The sequence below is a fragment of the Ranitomeya variabilis genome, chromosome 1, assembly GCF_051348905.1.
Source record: "Ranitomeya variabilis isolate aRanVar5 chromosome 1, aRanVar5.hap1, whole genome shotgun sequence".
Lineage (NCBI taxonomy): Eukaryota > Metazoa > Chordata > Amphibia > Anura > Dendrobatidae > Ranitomeya > Ranitomeya variabilis.
The window spans coordinates 828,872,131-828,886,894 of record NC_135232.1 but is presented as its reverse complement, the minus strand read 5'-3'; the positions used below and the strand labels follow the sequence as shown (position 1 = coordinate 828,886,894).

Sequence of the window (14,764 nt, the reverse complement as noted above, 5' to 3'; positions counted from 1 at the left end):
GATAGGGTCAGGGTCACTACCGAATGGCCTAGCCGTATGGAGGCCACAGGGAAAGTCGTAGAAAACACTGGACTGAATGGATGTCTCCTGAGTTCAATGGCCACTATGCTTAGTGCATTTGCAACAACTTGGCTTGAAAAACAAGCTTTAAAATAAATAACCGCAGTTCTAAATTTTTATTTTAGAAATTAATAGTATACATGAAAATAGGAAACTTTGTAATATATCTGATGAAAGAAGTCTTCTTATATCTATGGACTGATCATTTTCAATGCATGGGTAAAATCTGTATTCAGTGAAGACCAATTATCACATTAGAGATTGGAGGAGACAGTTGGTGCTTTTAATATTCTATGGAGGAGGAGGTAGTGACACATTAAGCTGCACGCTCTCCTCAGTCATTTACAGTTCTCCATAGAACATTATGAGCATCAACTTTTATCTACCATTTCAGTAATGGGAAAGTCTATATTCACTGAAGACAGATTTTATCCGTGAATTTAAAATTTGGAGAGCTATCAGTCCAGGAGGCGAAGGAAGCAGATTTCTCTAATAAGTTTAAGTAACCAAGTTTCTTATTTTCATGCAAACTATTGATTTACGAAAAAAAAAAAAACGGATACTTTCGGAGAAGCTCTCCCATCAAAGTTTTTATTCTCTTAGCATATTGCATCCATCATACAATATAGCACTGTGTACTTACAATTGCTCATTTTGCTATACTAAAGTACAGTAAATTATTCTTTCTTTGCTGCATGTAGAAACAAGAACTCTTTTCCTGGCAGAAATTATTCCCCTCTTCGCCTCCAGACCTAGCTGCCCCCTCCCTTCGTTAGGGACTTATGCAGTGACTTATGACTCATACAGAGAAAATTGACCTCCTGTTTCTACATCGAGCTTAAAACGATTCAGCTAGTCAGTTTTTAATCACATAATGTCATAGACCTCATGGAAAAGAGTAGAATTAGCTGGGTAGAAAGGCAAAATGAGCAATTCTAAGCACACACTGCTATTATGATAATTGCAATATATTAAGAGGACACAATTTAAAGAGACACTCCCATGAATGTCCAAAGTAACAAGATACATTCAAAGACAATGCTACTTCACAGATAATCCGGACCTGTGGTAGGAAAATATCAACTAATTGAGCTTACAATAATACGTTATTACAGCTTACAGAAAAAAAAAAACAAAATCATAAAATCAACAAGCAAAAGTAAAAAAACAAAACAAACAAAAAAGCAAAACATATACAAAATATATAATACGCTACCCGTTCTCTCAGCTTTTCTCGGACGAAAAGGCGTAAAACAGCAAATGGAGCTCGAAACCAAAGAGGAGAGGATACAATAAAAACACATTTTAACCGCGCAGGAAAAGCACCCTAGAGACAAAAGGAAGGAATTAAAAATTGAACACACAGAAAAAGAAAAAAAAAAAAAGAATCCTACAGAATATTTTCGTATGACTCCACAACAGGGTATAAAATACAGCTGATAAACATTGGCATGATAGCACTCCAGAATGATTTATATTGAACATATAGCTGTATGATTATTTTTCTTATCTCAACTGGATCAATACATTTTAAAAAACGTATTAATAGGCAGCTGATTCCCAGGCTGCAAAACAGTCCAGTACATGCTCTTATGTGTAGACAGGAAGTCAGTCTCTGGACTTCCTGTGTACTACAGGATGGACATCACACATCAATCACTCCGCTCCCCAATCAACTACACCAACTTTGTTCCATCACCACACAACTTTCATTTTATGCTCTGCTGCTGACCAATTAAAGGGAACCTGTCACCCCCCCCCCCCCCCCCAGGCGTTTTTAACTAGAAGAGCCACCTTGTGCAGCACTAATGCTGCATTCTGTCAGATGGCTCTTTTATTTGGGGTCCCTTCCAATGCTGCAATATTCGTTTTTATGATTTGCCCGCCATACCTGTAGTCTGTCTGGGGGGCACGTCTTTTCCCCCCGGACACAAACGCCTCTCAGCCACCACTCGGTCCCTTGGGACGCCGCCTCCTGTGCCTTCATTAACGTCACCGACACCTGTGCTGTAAGTTCCTTTTTTGGGCATGTGCAGTTTGCGCTGCCCTTCGACTCATCACATGATGGGAACTTACAGCACAGGCTCGGGGACGTTAATGAAGGTACAGGAGGCGGCGCCCCAAGGGACCGAGTGATGGCTGGGAGGAGTTTGTGTCTGGGGGGAAAAGACATGCACCCCGGACAGACTACAGGTATGGTGGGCAAATTAAAAAAACCGAATACTGCAGCGTTGGAAGGGACCCCAAATAAAAAAGCCACCTTGACAGAATGCAGCATTAGTGCTGCACAAGGTGGCTCTTTTAGTTCCAAACACCTGAGGGGGGGATGACAGGTTCCCTTTAAGCTGCACTGTCACTGGTTACGTTTTCTGTTGGATAATTTCATTAATCCGCCATTAGATAGGAGCAATGTGATAACACTCTGCCTTTCCCCTGGAAATCCAGAGGCATCATGGGACATGTTGACTGCATTAAGAGATCCAAATAACAGTAAAAGGAGGTATTCAAGATAGCAAACTATCCAGAAATTACACATTACAGGGGTTCTCAATGAATATCATAAAATGTTGACATGGGTGCAATTTTAACTGCAATCCATCCTAGTCACTTGCCAGTAAGGGCTGCTAATTGAAGACATGGCTCCTGAGACCGAAGAGTCGGATAAACACATGAAGAAAAAGCACCTTCTCACTGAGCACAGTTATCCTCAATGTTTATTTGTATTCCGTTGTTCAGCCAGTCTTTTTCTACTGCTATAAAGCTGCCAGACGTAATAAACTGGAGGCAGAAGCTGGAGATAAACTAAACTATGTGCTCAGTGAGAAGGTTATTTTTGATATATATCACAGCCCTGCTCCCGGCTGACTGAGGTATGTGTGATCTGGCTTTTCTGGGACACAGGTCTCAGGAGTTATATGTCTTCAGTCTGTCCTGACATGCAACTAGGATGTAGTTTTAATTAGTTCATTGCTGCCATTTCATTACATTCTTGGTGAACCCCTTTAACTAAAACAGATATAAAATAATGTGAATCATTTTGTGCATATCAATAGCCCATTCTGCACTATACAGGCCAAAAATATTGCTGGACTGCTTTTTTGAACTAAAAAATAAATACATTCAAAGCATCAAGTGTAGTCTCATTTTATTAACTTCCATATGAGCATTTCTGGCCATGTTGAAGGTTTGGAACCATGCCCTCCTCCTTATTGGTCTGTGTCTGGCTGTAGTACAACCTTAATTAAAACCCCCCTCAAAAAAACTAAGCCCTAAGCCCCACTTATTAGCTTCACAGGCCAACAGACAAGGGAGGAGCCGATCAGCAGCAGATTAGCCCATTTTTTTCAGTATTTCTACAAGACTGACATTTTTACCATCATGAAGGAAATGCTGCAGACATGGTGAGGACAATTATATTTCATGTTGAATTTAAACTTTAATTTCTAGGTCCGTTTTTACAAGTAAAATATGTGCCATGACAAAGTATACTGGCCTCGGTTAACTGCGATAACATAAGTAATAAAAACAAAGTAGCACTCAACAACATACCTTTAAAAGGTTCAATATCTTTACACAAAGCTCATAATCAAAATTTCCGTAAGTGGAATTAATCATGTCGTAAATGAAGATGAGCCCATTCCTCTGTGTCTCCACCCTATGATAGAAAAAACATGATTACAAAAAAAAAGAAAAAAAGACTAATGTACTAACCATTCACAAAATCTACACATTGCATTTTTTGTCTTCACTTTAGGGTATGTGCACTTCAGAGTATGCTCCAAACACTGATGTGTTGGCAGGAAGAAACTCCTAAAATTTATGTGGTTTTGTTGTGACTTTCTCCACTCATTAGTATGATGAAATCTGCAAAAACGCTAAAAGAATTGACATGCTGCAGATGTAAATCTGCAAGGAAAAAATAAGCAACGAGTGCGTGAGACTTCAGGAACCTCCTTCACTTTGCTGGGACTAAAATCCTTCAGTTTTGGGGATGAAATTGCATGGGGAAAAAGGTTACAAAAACACAATGTGAACACCCTTACATATTGTACCAGTAACAGCAAAAATCCAGACCAAAGGAAATATTTTAATACTTGTCAACAATGGCCACTTGTTTCAGATGACCAGCAATTTCATCCAATCTGTAATATATAATGGGCTCTGGGGAAATAGTTTGTATCCAAATAATATTTCATTTCCGTGCCTGCCAGCGTCTTATTCATTCATATGGTTATTAATGTACAGGCTTTCTTCCAGAAAGTAATACTGGCACAGAACAGGCAGTAAAGATAAAAATCAATAAGGTAATATAAGGAGATCTGTTTTCGCATGCTGGCAAGTAATGTCATTCACTGAAATACCAATACCATCCCAAATCATATTCTCCATACACCAATAAAGCATTTGCCCAAAACGGATGACTAATTTTTCACTAAAATAGATTATTGCAAAGCTTCCCCTGGTACATTGCTGTGCTCTGATGGGAAGGAAAGAATTAAGTGATCACTCTTCAATAAATTACCTCTCAATGGCTTTATCTAGCTGGTAGATAATTGCCTGGAGAACTGCCTTATGCGTGGTTACATCCGGCCGATGAAGTCTAGCAGTGAACAAGGCTAACGCTGCTCCATTTGCATCTCTTCCGGGCTGTAATTGAGAAGCACAAACACAGTCATTAGGATATGCTAAGGACAGAAATGTATAGCCCGACATCTTAAATCCAACTCACTGAGCAATTGGGGCTCATGTGTGTGAGAATACGTGAAGGAAAAAAAAATCTAATCATATACATACATTCAAATTTTATATACCGTATTTTCCGGCGTATAAGACGACTTTTTAACCCCCGAAAATCTTCTTAAAAGTCGGGGGTCGTCTTATACGCCGGGAATCGTCTTGTACGCCGGTGTATATGGTGGGTGGGGAGGGGGAGTGATCCTGATGACGAGGGGGCGTCTCACAGGAAAGTGAGTAATCCCCATTACCTTATCCTAGCGGTGCAGCGTGGGGGTGTCAGTGCTGGGAGCGGCTGTGTTCTGGTGCGGCGGCTCCTCTTCTGTGTGGGGCCGCTGTGCTGTGGGGTGGCGGCGGCAGCGGCGTATCTTTATCCAGTTGGGGCTCCTCCGGCATCTCCTTAGCCCTGGAGGCCCCGCCGCAACTCCATCGGTGCAATGTGGTGGCCTCCGGGAAAATGGCCGCTGCTCAGATTCAGATCTCGTGTCCCGAGATTTCGGGACGAGATCTGAATCTGAGCAGCGGCCATTTTCCCGGAGGCCACCGCATCGCACCTATTGAGCTGCCTCCGGGAAAATGGCCGCTGCATTGCACCGATGGAGTTGCGGCGGTGCCTCCAGGGCTAAGGAGATGCCGGAGGAGCCCCAACTGGATAAAGATATGCCGCCGCCACCGCCACCCCACAGCACAGAGGCCCCACACAGAAGAGGAGCCGCCGCACCAGAGCACAGCAGCCGCCGCCGCCACTCCCAGCACTGAGACCCCCACGCTGCACCGCTACGATAAGGTAATGGGGGATACTCACTTTCCTGTGAGACGCCCCCTCGTCATCAGGATCACTCCCTCCCCCCCCCAAAAGGCACATATTCACCGGCCCTATAAGACGACATAGGGTGTATAAGAAGACCCCCGACTTTTAAGAAGATTTTATATTTTAACTGGTAAAGTTGGGGGGTCGTCTTATACGCCCAGTCGTCTTATACGCCGGAAAATACGGTGTATGTATATATATATATATATATATATATATATATATATATATATATATATATATATATATATATATATATATATATACACACACACACATATACTGTACATATACAGTACAGACCAAAAGTTTGGACACACCTCATTTAAAGATTTTTCTGCATTTTCATGACTATGAAAATTGTTCGTTCACACTGAAGGCATCAAAACTATGAATTAACACATGTGGAATTATATACTTAGCAAAAAAGTGTGAATCAACTGAAATTCTGTCTTATGGTCTAGGTTCTTCAAAGTAGCCACCTTTTACTTTGATGACTGCTTTGCACACTCTTGGCATTCTCTTGATGAGCTTCAAGAGGGAGTGACCGGGAATGGTCTTCCAACAATCTTGAAGGAGTTCCCAGAGATGATTAGCACTTGTTGGCCCTTTTGCCTTCACTTTGTGGTCCAGCTCAGCCCAAAGCATGTCGATTGGGTTCAGGTCTGGTGACTGTGGAGGCGAGGTCATCTGGCGTAGCACCTCATCACTCTCCTTCGTGGTCAAATAGCCCTTACACAGCCTGGAGGTGTGTTTGGGGTCATTGTCCTGTTGATAAAAAAAATGATGGTCCAACTAAACGCAAACCGGATGGAATAGCATGCCGCTGCAAGATGCTGTGGTAGCCATGCTGGTTCAATATGCCTTCAATTTTGAATAAATCCCCAACAATGTCACCAGCAAAGCACCCTCACACCATCACACCTCCTCTTCCATGCTTCACCTTTTCTGCGTCGCACAAAGACGCGGTGGTTGGAACCAAAGATCTCAAATTTGGACTCATCAGACCAAAGCACAGATTTCCACTGGTCTAATGTCCATTCCTTGTGTTCTTTAGCCCAAACAAGTCTCTTCTGCTTGTTGCCTTGTTGTTGTAGAGATGTGTCTGCTGCTAGAACTCTGTGTGGCATTGACCTGGTCTCTAATCTGAGCTGCTGTTATCCTGCAATTTCTGAGGCTGGTGACTCGGATAAACTTATCCTCAGAAGCAGAGGTGACTCTTGGTCTTCCTTTCCTGGGGCGGTCCTCATGTGAGCCAGTTTCTTTGCAGCGCTTGATGGTTCTTGCCACTGCACTTGGGGACACTTTCAAAGTTTTCCCAATTTTTCGGACTGACTGACCTTCATTTCTTAAAGTAATGATGGCCACTCGGTATTCTTTACTTCGCTGCTTTTTTCTTGCCATAATATAAATTCTAACAGTCTATTCAGTAGGACTATCAGCTGTGTATCCACCAGACTTCTGCTCAACACAACTGATGTTTCCAACCCCATTTATAAGGCAAGAAATCCCACTTATTAAACCTGACAGGGAACACCTGTGAAGTGAAAACCATTCCCGGTGACTACCTCTTGAAGCTCATCAGGAGAATGCCAAGAGTGTGCAAAGCAGTCTTCAAAGCAAAAGGTGGCTACTTTGAAGAGCCTAGAATATAAGACATTTTCAGTTGTTTCACACTTTTTTGTTAAGTACATAATTCCACATGCGTTAATTCATAGTTTTGATGCCTTCAGTGTGAATTTACAATTTTCATAGTCATGAAAATAGAGAAAAATCTTTAAATGAGAAAGTGTGTCCACACTTTTGGTCTGTAATGTAATATATATATATATATATATATATATATATATATATATATATATATATATATATATATATATTCTCTTTTTGCACAATGCACTTTATTATATTTAAATATGGCTTGTTCTTTTGCTGCTATTGCTGTACCTAATTAATCTGCCAAATAAGTGCCTGCTGTGAACCTTCCTTTTGTGTAACCTCCATAATTCCGGCTAATTTCTGTTCCCGAACATTTCTTTAATTGTATTTAATTGACTAAAAACTAATACAGTTTTAAAATAAATCTTGTTGTCACTTCAAAGTTTTCTTTTGCACCTATACCACGAGACTATGGTGCATAAAGAATATGGTCTTCTAATACATATACATATGCACCTCTGTGTAACCTGCGTGGTCCACTGCACATGCCTGAAGCCGTGGTATTCACAAGGAGCAGCGGAATTCTTAAGCTCTGGGCGGATAATACAAGGACAACGGAGGGATCTCAGTAACGCCTCAGTGGGCATACCAAGGGCAGACAGGGCAAGCATGTAGTGCATGCCTTTCAGTATATACGGCGAGAAAATTTTCATAAAGCAAGTATGACACACTGTAAACTTGTCCCACACAATGGCGTTAATGAGAATTCCAAGGAAAGCTCCTTTCACAATAAGTGTGCAGCCTGAGCAGGCTGCTGATCACGTTAGGTGAAAGGATTTTCTTGTTTCCCAAAAAGCTCATTGTTTTAACAGGACCTGCGCTGACGAGAACAACGGCAGCCTATGAGCACTGAACGATCGATAGAGGATCCATGTTGCGGGGCTCAGCCTGTACACAAAAGCCCATTAAAGGACACCTGATCAGTAAATAAGTGGTCTTGCAGTGCTGCCAGTCAGGTAGTGCCGCCGGACCTTGAGGCTATGTGAACACGTTCGGAATTGCTGCGGAAATTTCCGCTGCAATTTCGGAACACCATGCCACGGGAAAAACACATGTGGAATTGGCATGCCTTTTCCCGCTAAACACTAGCGTTTTCCAAGCGATCTGTAGCATCGCTTGGAAAACTGATTGACAGGTTGGTCACACTTGTCATAGTGTGTGACAAGTGTGACCAACTTTTTAATATTGATGCTGCCTATGCAGCATCAATAGTAAAAAAATCTAATGTTAAAAATAAAATAAAAAATCGTGATATTCTCACCGTCCGACGGCCCCCGCAGCCTTCCTGATCCTTGCGATGCTTCCGTTCCCAATAATGCCTCGCGGCGATGACCCCACATGACGTAGCGGTCTCGCGAGACCGCTACGTCATCACAGGTCATTGCTGCAAAGCATCACTGGGAACGGGAGCATCATGAGAAGCAGGAAGACTGCCGGCGGCGCTGGAAGGTGAGAATATCACGTTTTTTTTATTTTAAATTCTTTGTTTGTTTTTTTTAAACAATGATATGGTTCCCAGGGCCTGGAGGAGAGACTCTCCTCTCCTCCACCCTGGGTACCAACCGCACATGATCCGCTTACTTCCTGCATGGTGGGCATAGCCACATGTGGAAAGTAAGCGGATCAATGCATTCCTATGTGTGCAGAATCCCCGCGATTCCGCACAAAGAATGAACATGCTGCATTTTTTTTCCAAAATGCCATTCCGCCGCAGAAAAAAAAATGCAGCATGTGTACAAAAAATGCGGAATGCATTCTAATAGGATGCTTAATGTATTCTTTTTTTCACCGGTTTATCGTATTTTTATAGCGAAAAAACACAAAAATTCCCGAACGTGTGCACACAGCCTTAGACGGTCATATTAATCATGGAGGATTCACTTTTACTAAACTCCTAGTATGGATATAATCTTCTGTAAAGTGACAGAACGTCTTAAACTAATAGGAATACTTACTAAAACCGTAAATTTACCACTCAGTAGCTCAGAGCGTAAAGGTTCTTCATCAGGATTTATGTTGTAGATCCCTTCTTTAAGTCTTGTGTTCTAGTAAGACAAACAATGCAGATGAGCGAGGGATGTGGCTTTTCCTTTATTGCTCAAGCCATCAGAGCTTCTTAGTGCGATAAAGAAAGGGTGCTCTCTCCTCTACACAGATCTATCTGCTTTTACAGTGGTCCACAGTAAAAAGCTGGCGGAGAGGTGTAATTATTAATTAGAAAGCAATGAGAGGCCTGAAATAGCGAGATGTTCCCAGCCAGCTCAGATTCATTGTTCACAGCATTAGTCACTAGATGCCTTTCACACCATAACCACCCAGGATGGCAGCATATCTGGGATGTGTGGAAAGATTAACCATTTACATAAGTGTGACATGCTTGTGCCTTGATGGACAACCCCTTTAAAATGAAATGTGTCACCAGGATTTTGCCACCTGATCTAAGGCTACGTTCACATTTGCGTTGTGCGCCGCAGCGTCGGCGCCGCAGCGCACAACGCAAACAAAAACGCGGCAAAACGCACGCTAAAACGCTGCGTTTTGCGCCGCATGCGTCGTTTTTGCCCGCAAGTTGGACGCAAAAAAAATGCAACTTGAAGCGTTTCTTGCGTCCAACGCTTGCGGCCATGCGGCGCAAAACGCAGCACAACGCATGTCCATGCGCCCCCATGTTAAGTATAGGGGCGCATGACGCATGCGGCGCCGCTGCGGCGCCCGACGCTGCGGCGCTGACCGCAAATGTGAACGTAGCCTAAGAGCAACATGATGTAGAGACCCTGACTTCAGCGATGTGTCACTTACTAGTTTGATTGCTGTAGCTTTGACAAAACAAAAAAAAATTATCAGCAGATCTCTAGAGCAGAGGTCCCCAACCTTTTTTGCACCAGGAACCGACTTTAAGCAAGACAGTTTTCCATGGCCCGGTGGGGGTGGGGCAGGGGCGGGGCTTTGGTCATATGGGGGTGGGGTTATGGAGGGATGGAGCTTAGTGCATACTTATCATATAATTATGACATTTATAATGAGAATGTGATTCAACTTACCATAGGTTCAGAATGAGTGGGAGCACCATGCTTGTTTCCCTGGTGCTCTGCACCATTATTGCCCCATAGCTGTGCCATACAGTGCTCTGCACCGTTTATTATTGCCCCATAGCTGTGCCATATAGTGCTCTGCACCGTCCATAATTGCCCCATAGCTGTGCCATATAGTGCTCTGCACCATTATAGCCCCATAGCTGTGCCATACAGTGCTCTGCACCATTATTGCCCCATAGCTGTGCCATACAGTGCTCTGCACCATTATTGCCCCATAGCTGTGCCATACAGTGCTCTGCACCATTATTGCCCCATTAGCTGTGCCATACAGTGCTCTGCACCATTATTGCCCCATTAGCTGTGCCATACAGTGCTCTGCACCATTATTGCCCCATAGCTGTGCCATACCGTGCTCTGCACCATTATTGCCCCATAGCTGTGCCATACCGTGCTCTGCACCATTATTGCCCCATAGCTGTGCCATATAGTGCTCTGCACCATTATTGCCCCATAGCTGTGCCATATAGTGCTCTGCACCATTATTGCCCCATAGCTGTGCCATATAGTGCTCTGCACCATTATTGCCCCATAGCTGTGCCATATAGTGCTCTGCACCATTATTGCCCCATAGCTGTGCCATATAGTGCTCTGCACCATTATTGCCCCATAGCTGTGCCATATAGTGCTCTGCACCGTCCATTATTGCCCCATAGCTGTGCTGCTGCTGCAATAAAAATAATAAATGACATACTCACCTGTCTTGCTTGCAGCTCCTCGGCGCCATCTTCCCGGCGTCTCTCCGCACTGACTGATCAGGCAGAGGGCGGCGCGCACACTATATGCGTCATCGCGCCCTCTGACCTGCACAGTCAGTGCGGAGAGACGCCGGGAAGATGGAGCGGCGCCCGGCGTGTGGAACGAGGACAGGTGAATATGCGATACTTACCTGCTCCCGGCGTCCCGCTCCTTCCCCCGGACAGCTGGTCTTCGGTGCCGCAGCCTCTTCCTCTCAGCGGTCACCGTTACCCCTGATTAGAGAAATGAATTATGCGGCTCCGCCCCTATGGGAGGTGGAGCAGCCTATTCATTTCTCTAATGAGCGGTCCCACGTGACCGCTGTACAGGGGAAGAGCTGCTGCACCCGGAGACCGTGGGACGGGCAGGGGGAGCGTCAGGATCGCCGGGACTAGGTAAGTATGCCTCAGCGCCCTCTCCCCCTCACCCGCCGACCCCACCGCCGACCGTGACTCGAGTATAAGCCGAGGGGGCACTTTCAGCCCAAAAATTTGGGCTGAAAATTTCGGCTTATACTCGAGTATATACGGTAGCTGTCAGTGGCACCAGGACCGGGCCGTTGGGGTTTTTCAGCCGTTCCGCGGACCGGCGGTTGGGGACCTCTGCTCTAGAGGATTAGTAAACCGGCTGCCATGTAGTCCTCCATATTCATGAGCTCTGTATAACCCCGCCCCCACCTGATTGGGAGCTATCTATACAGAGTGTACACAGAAAGCTGCCAATCAGTGGTGTGGGCGGGGTTAGACAGAGCTCAGCATTAAGAGATCTACTAGATCTGAAGCAGTTATGAAAACTGCAGCTAGCAGCCCAGTAAGTGACATTGCTGAAATCATGCTGCTGTCATATGGGGTTGCAACAATCTAGTGACAGATTCCCTTTAAGCAATTATCCAAATAACCCTCCCTCGGCCAGGTAACCAGAACTTGAAGACTAGCATTTTCAGTCAAGACAAGAATAATGTGAAATAGATATATACTAAATCTTTTCAAATACTATTAGCAGATCATAGACAAACCAAATACGGAAAAGCAAACCTAACTCGAGGCCTGGACTTACCCTGTAAGCTTGAAATAAATCGATTGCTCTCGAAACATCAAACTTCCGAGCCATTAAAAATTTCACAGCAGTGTTGGGAGGCACCGTAACCACTTGTGGCTGCTCGCGATTCTTTAGTTCCGAAATAAATTCCTCAATTGCCTGTAAATTGGGAAGAAATTATTAAAATGATGAACTGATCAAAACATTTTCTAAAAATGCAGCTACCGATCAGCAGTAACAACTTTGACATATAGAGATCAAAAAGAACATGGAAATAGAAACGACACAAATCGATCAGGAGAAAAAAAATAATGTACAGTGATATTTTTCAATAGAGGTACATCTGAGGTGTGAAGTAAATGTCACCGGGTTTTTGCCAGCATAATGCAGGAAAATAGACCCTGACTCCAGTGATGTATCACTTACCGGGCCACTTAGTGTAGCTGACAAAAACAGTTTTTTCATAAGAAGTATATCATTAGAGAACTAGTAAACCTACTGCTAGGAGGTCAAACATATTCATAAGTTTCAGTATAACACCACCCCCACCGCTGATTGGCTGCTTTCTGCCCACGCACAGTGTATACAGAAAGCTACCAATCAGTGGTGTGGGCAGGGCTATACAGAGCTCAGCATTTAGAGATTGTTAGATCTGCAGCAGATATAACAGGGATTTTATCAAAACTACAGCAAGCAGCCTGGTAAGTGATACATCGCTGAAATCAGGGTCTCTGCCCCCTATATTAGTATAATTGAATTGTAAATGTATACATACATCTATATACACATAGTAGAGACCATAAAAATGTCTAGCTCTCTGGAATCATATGGCAAGTTAAAGAATAAAAATACAAACAGAATAATCAGAGGAGCAGTGGGTATAAAATAGAAACTGGCCACTCTTGACTCCACAATAATAATTCCTTTGAAATAAAGAGGATCTCAGTGGAAGAACCTGGGTTGCCAAAAGTCCAGATATTCCAGGCTAGGCTGTATGTATGTATGTATGTATGTATGTATGTATGTATGTATGTATGTATGTATGTATGTATGTATGTATGTATGTATGTATGTATGTATGTATGTATGTATGTATGTATGTATGTATGTATGTATGTATGTATGTATGTATATATATATATATATATATATATATATATATATATATATATATATATATATATATATATATATATATATATATATATATATATATATATATATATCTCCTTAGCCATAAAGGAATTTTAATCTATTATAATGGACATGTATCACTTGTGTACAGTCAAGCTGGTAATCCTGGGCAGAACGCTGATACGACTATAGTAAGATACAGTATTCACATTTTGATAATCTCGGTATAGATTCTGAAGAATTGTCACAACTGTTACAAGGTATAGAAAGGACAATATCAGACGCGATGTCATCCCTAGCGTGCAGAAAACAGTTGCCTTATTCTTATCCTTTCATTGATACTGCCTGTGGAAAGAATCAATGAAAGACCATCAGGAAAAGAGAGGGAAGTCATCTCACAACGCACAGAATAAGAGCCTATTTATCAGGTCATTTAGTTCCCCAAGACAGCGGTCGGAAATATTCCTGTATGTAGACATTGAGAGAGACAGATGAGAGCTGTCAATAGAAAGGGGAAGCCAGTTACAAATGATAAAAGCCTGACTGTAGTTTAAGAAAAAAAATCAATATGGCCGGTCTGGCAGCTCTCATTATATGTGCTGCACAACAGCATGGCAATAAAGGAGCTCTCTGTGACAAACAAATCATCTCGGATGTTCCCTGAAGTCTGCTACATAAGGGGCGGCTGAAAGATTTTTACCCGACAGCCATTCCTTTCCGAAGAGCCCCCCTCCTAGCAAGCATGTGTTATAAATGGGGAGAAGAGAATAAGCCACTGGCAGACATCTTTGGCAGCGCTTTTCTCCAGTGAGCACAAACTATAGGGCATTCCCCCATGCTTTCCCAAAATCTGTTGTATGGGATGAGGCCAGACACTGCAAACAAATACACATCAGCTGAAATGTGTATGGGGTCTTAATCTTTGTGCCCAGATATATGCATTGCCATACAGCAAAACAACAGGTGTGTCCAGTCCGCAGTCAGCATGCAACACAGAATGGCTATTCATGCTGCCTAGGCATAGTGGGTCGTGGCTCCTTTAATTTTTATGGAGAACTCTGCGCACTCTGGCAGCATTCTGTACTGAATGCCACAACGTAAAGACGACTGCGGCGAGTCAGACATTGGCCAGTGCATGAGTCAGGACGTTCTTTGTGGGAAGAGTTAGCACACTCCATCCACCTATCCCACTCCCATCATCGCAGCTCTGGAGCTCCGAAGCTTTACATGTCCAGGGTATGGGTGACTATATATATCCAGCAGTCTCTGCATCTCCTGCGTCATGCCCATCCGGCAGTCTCTGCATCTCCTGCATCATGCCCATCCGGCAGTCTCTGCATCTCCTGCTTCATGCCCATCCGGCATAAAGAAGAAAATGTGTTAGGCCTCTTTCACACTTCAGTCTTTCGGCGTCAGTCAAAAACCGCCATTTTCGTAA

The 14,764-nt window shown here is 43.3% G+C and overlaps 1 protein-coding gene across 1 annotated transcript in view; it reads right to left on the bottom strand.

Moving 5' to 3' along the window:
• Positions 1-14,764, bottom strand: part of LOC143786263 (tyrosine-protein phosphatase non-receptor type 9-like) — a 64,871-nt gene that overhangs the window by 26,984 nt on the left and 23,123 nt on the right. The window contains exons 2-6 of the mRNA XM_077275541.1: positions 12,211-12,351; positions 9,280-9,369; positions 4,583-4,707; positions 3,610-3,715; positions 1,277-1,387 (exon numbers count right to left, since the gene is read on the bottom strand). Coding sequence (XP_077131656.1) covers positions 1,277-1,387; positions 3,610-3,715; positions 4,583-4,707; positions 9,280-9,369; positions 12,211-12,351 — 573 coding nt within the window. The remainder of the gene's footprint in view (positions 1-1,276; positions 1,388-3,609; positions 3,716-4,582; positions 4,708-9,279; positions 9,370-12,210; positions 12,352-14,764) is intronic.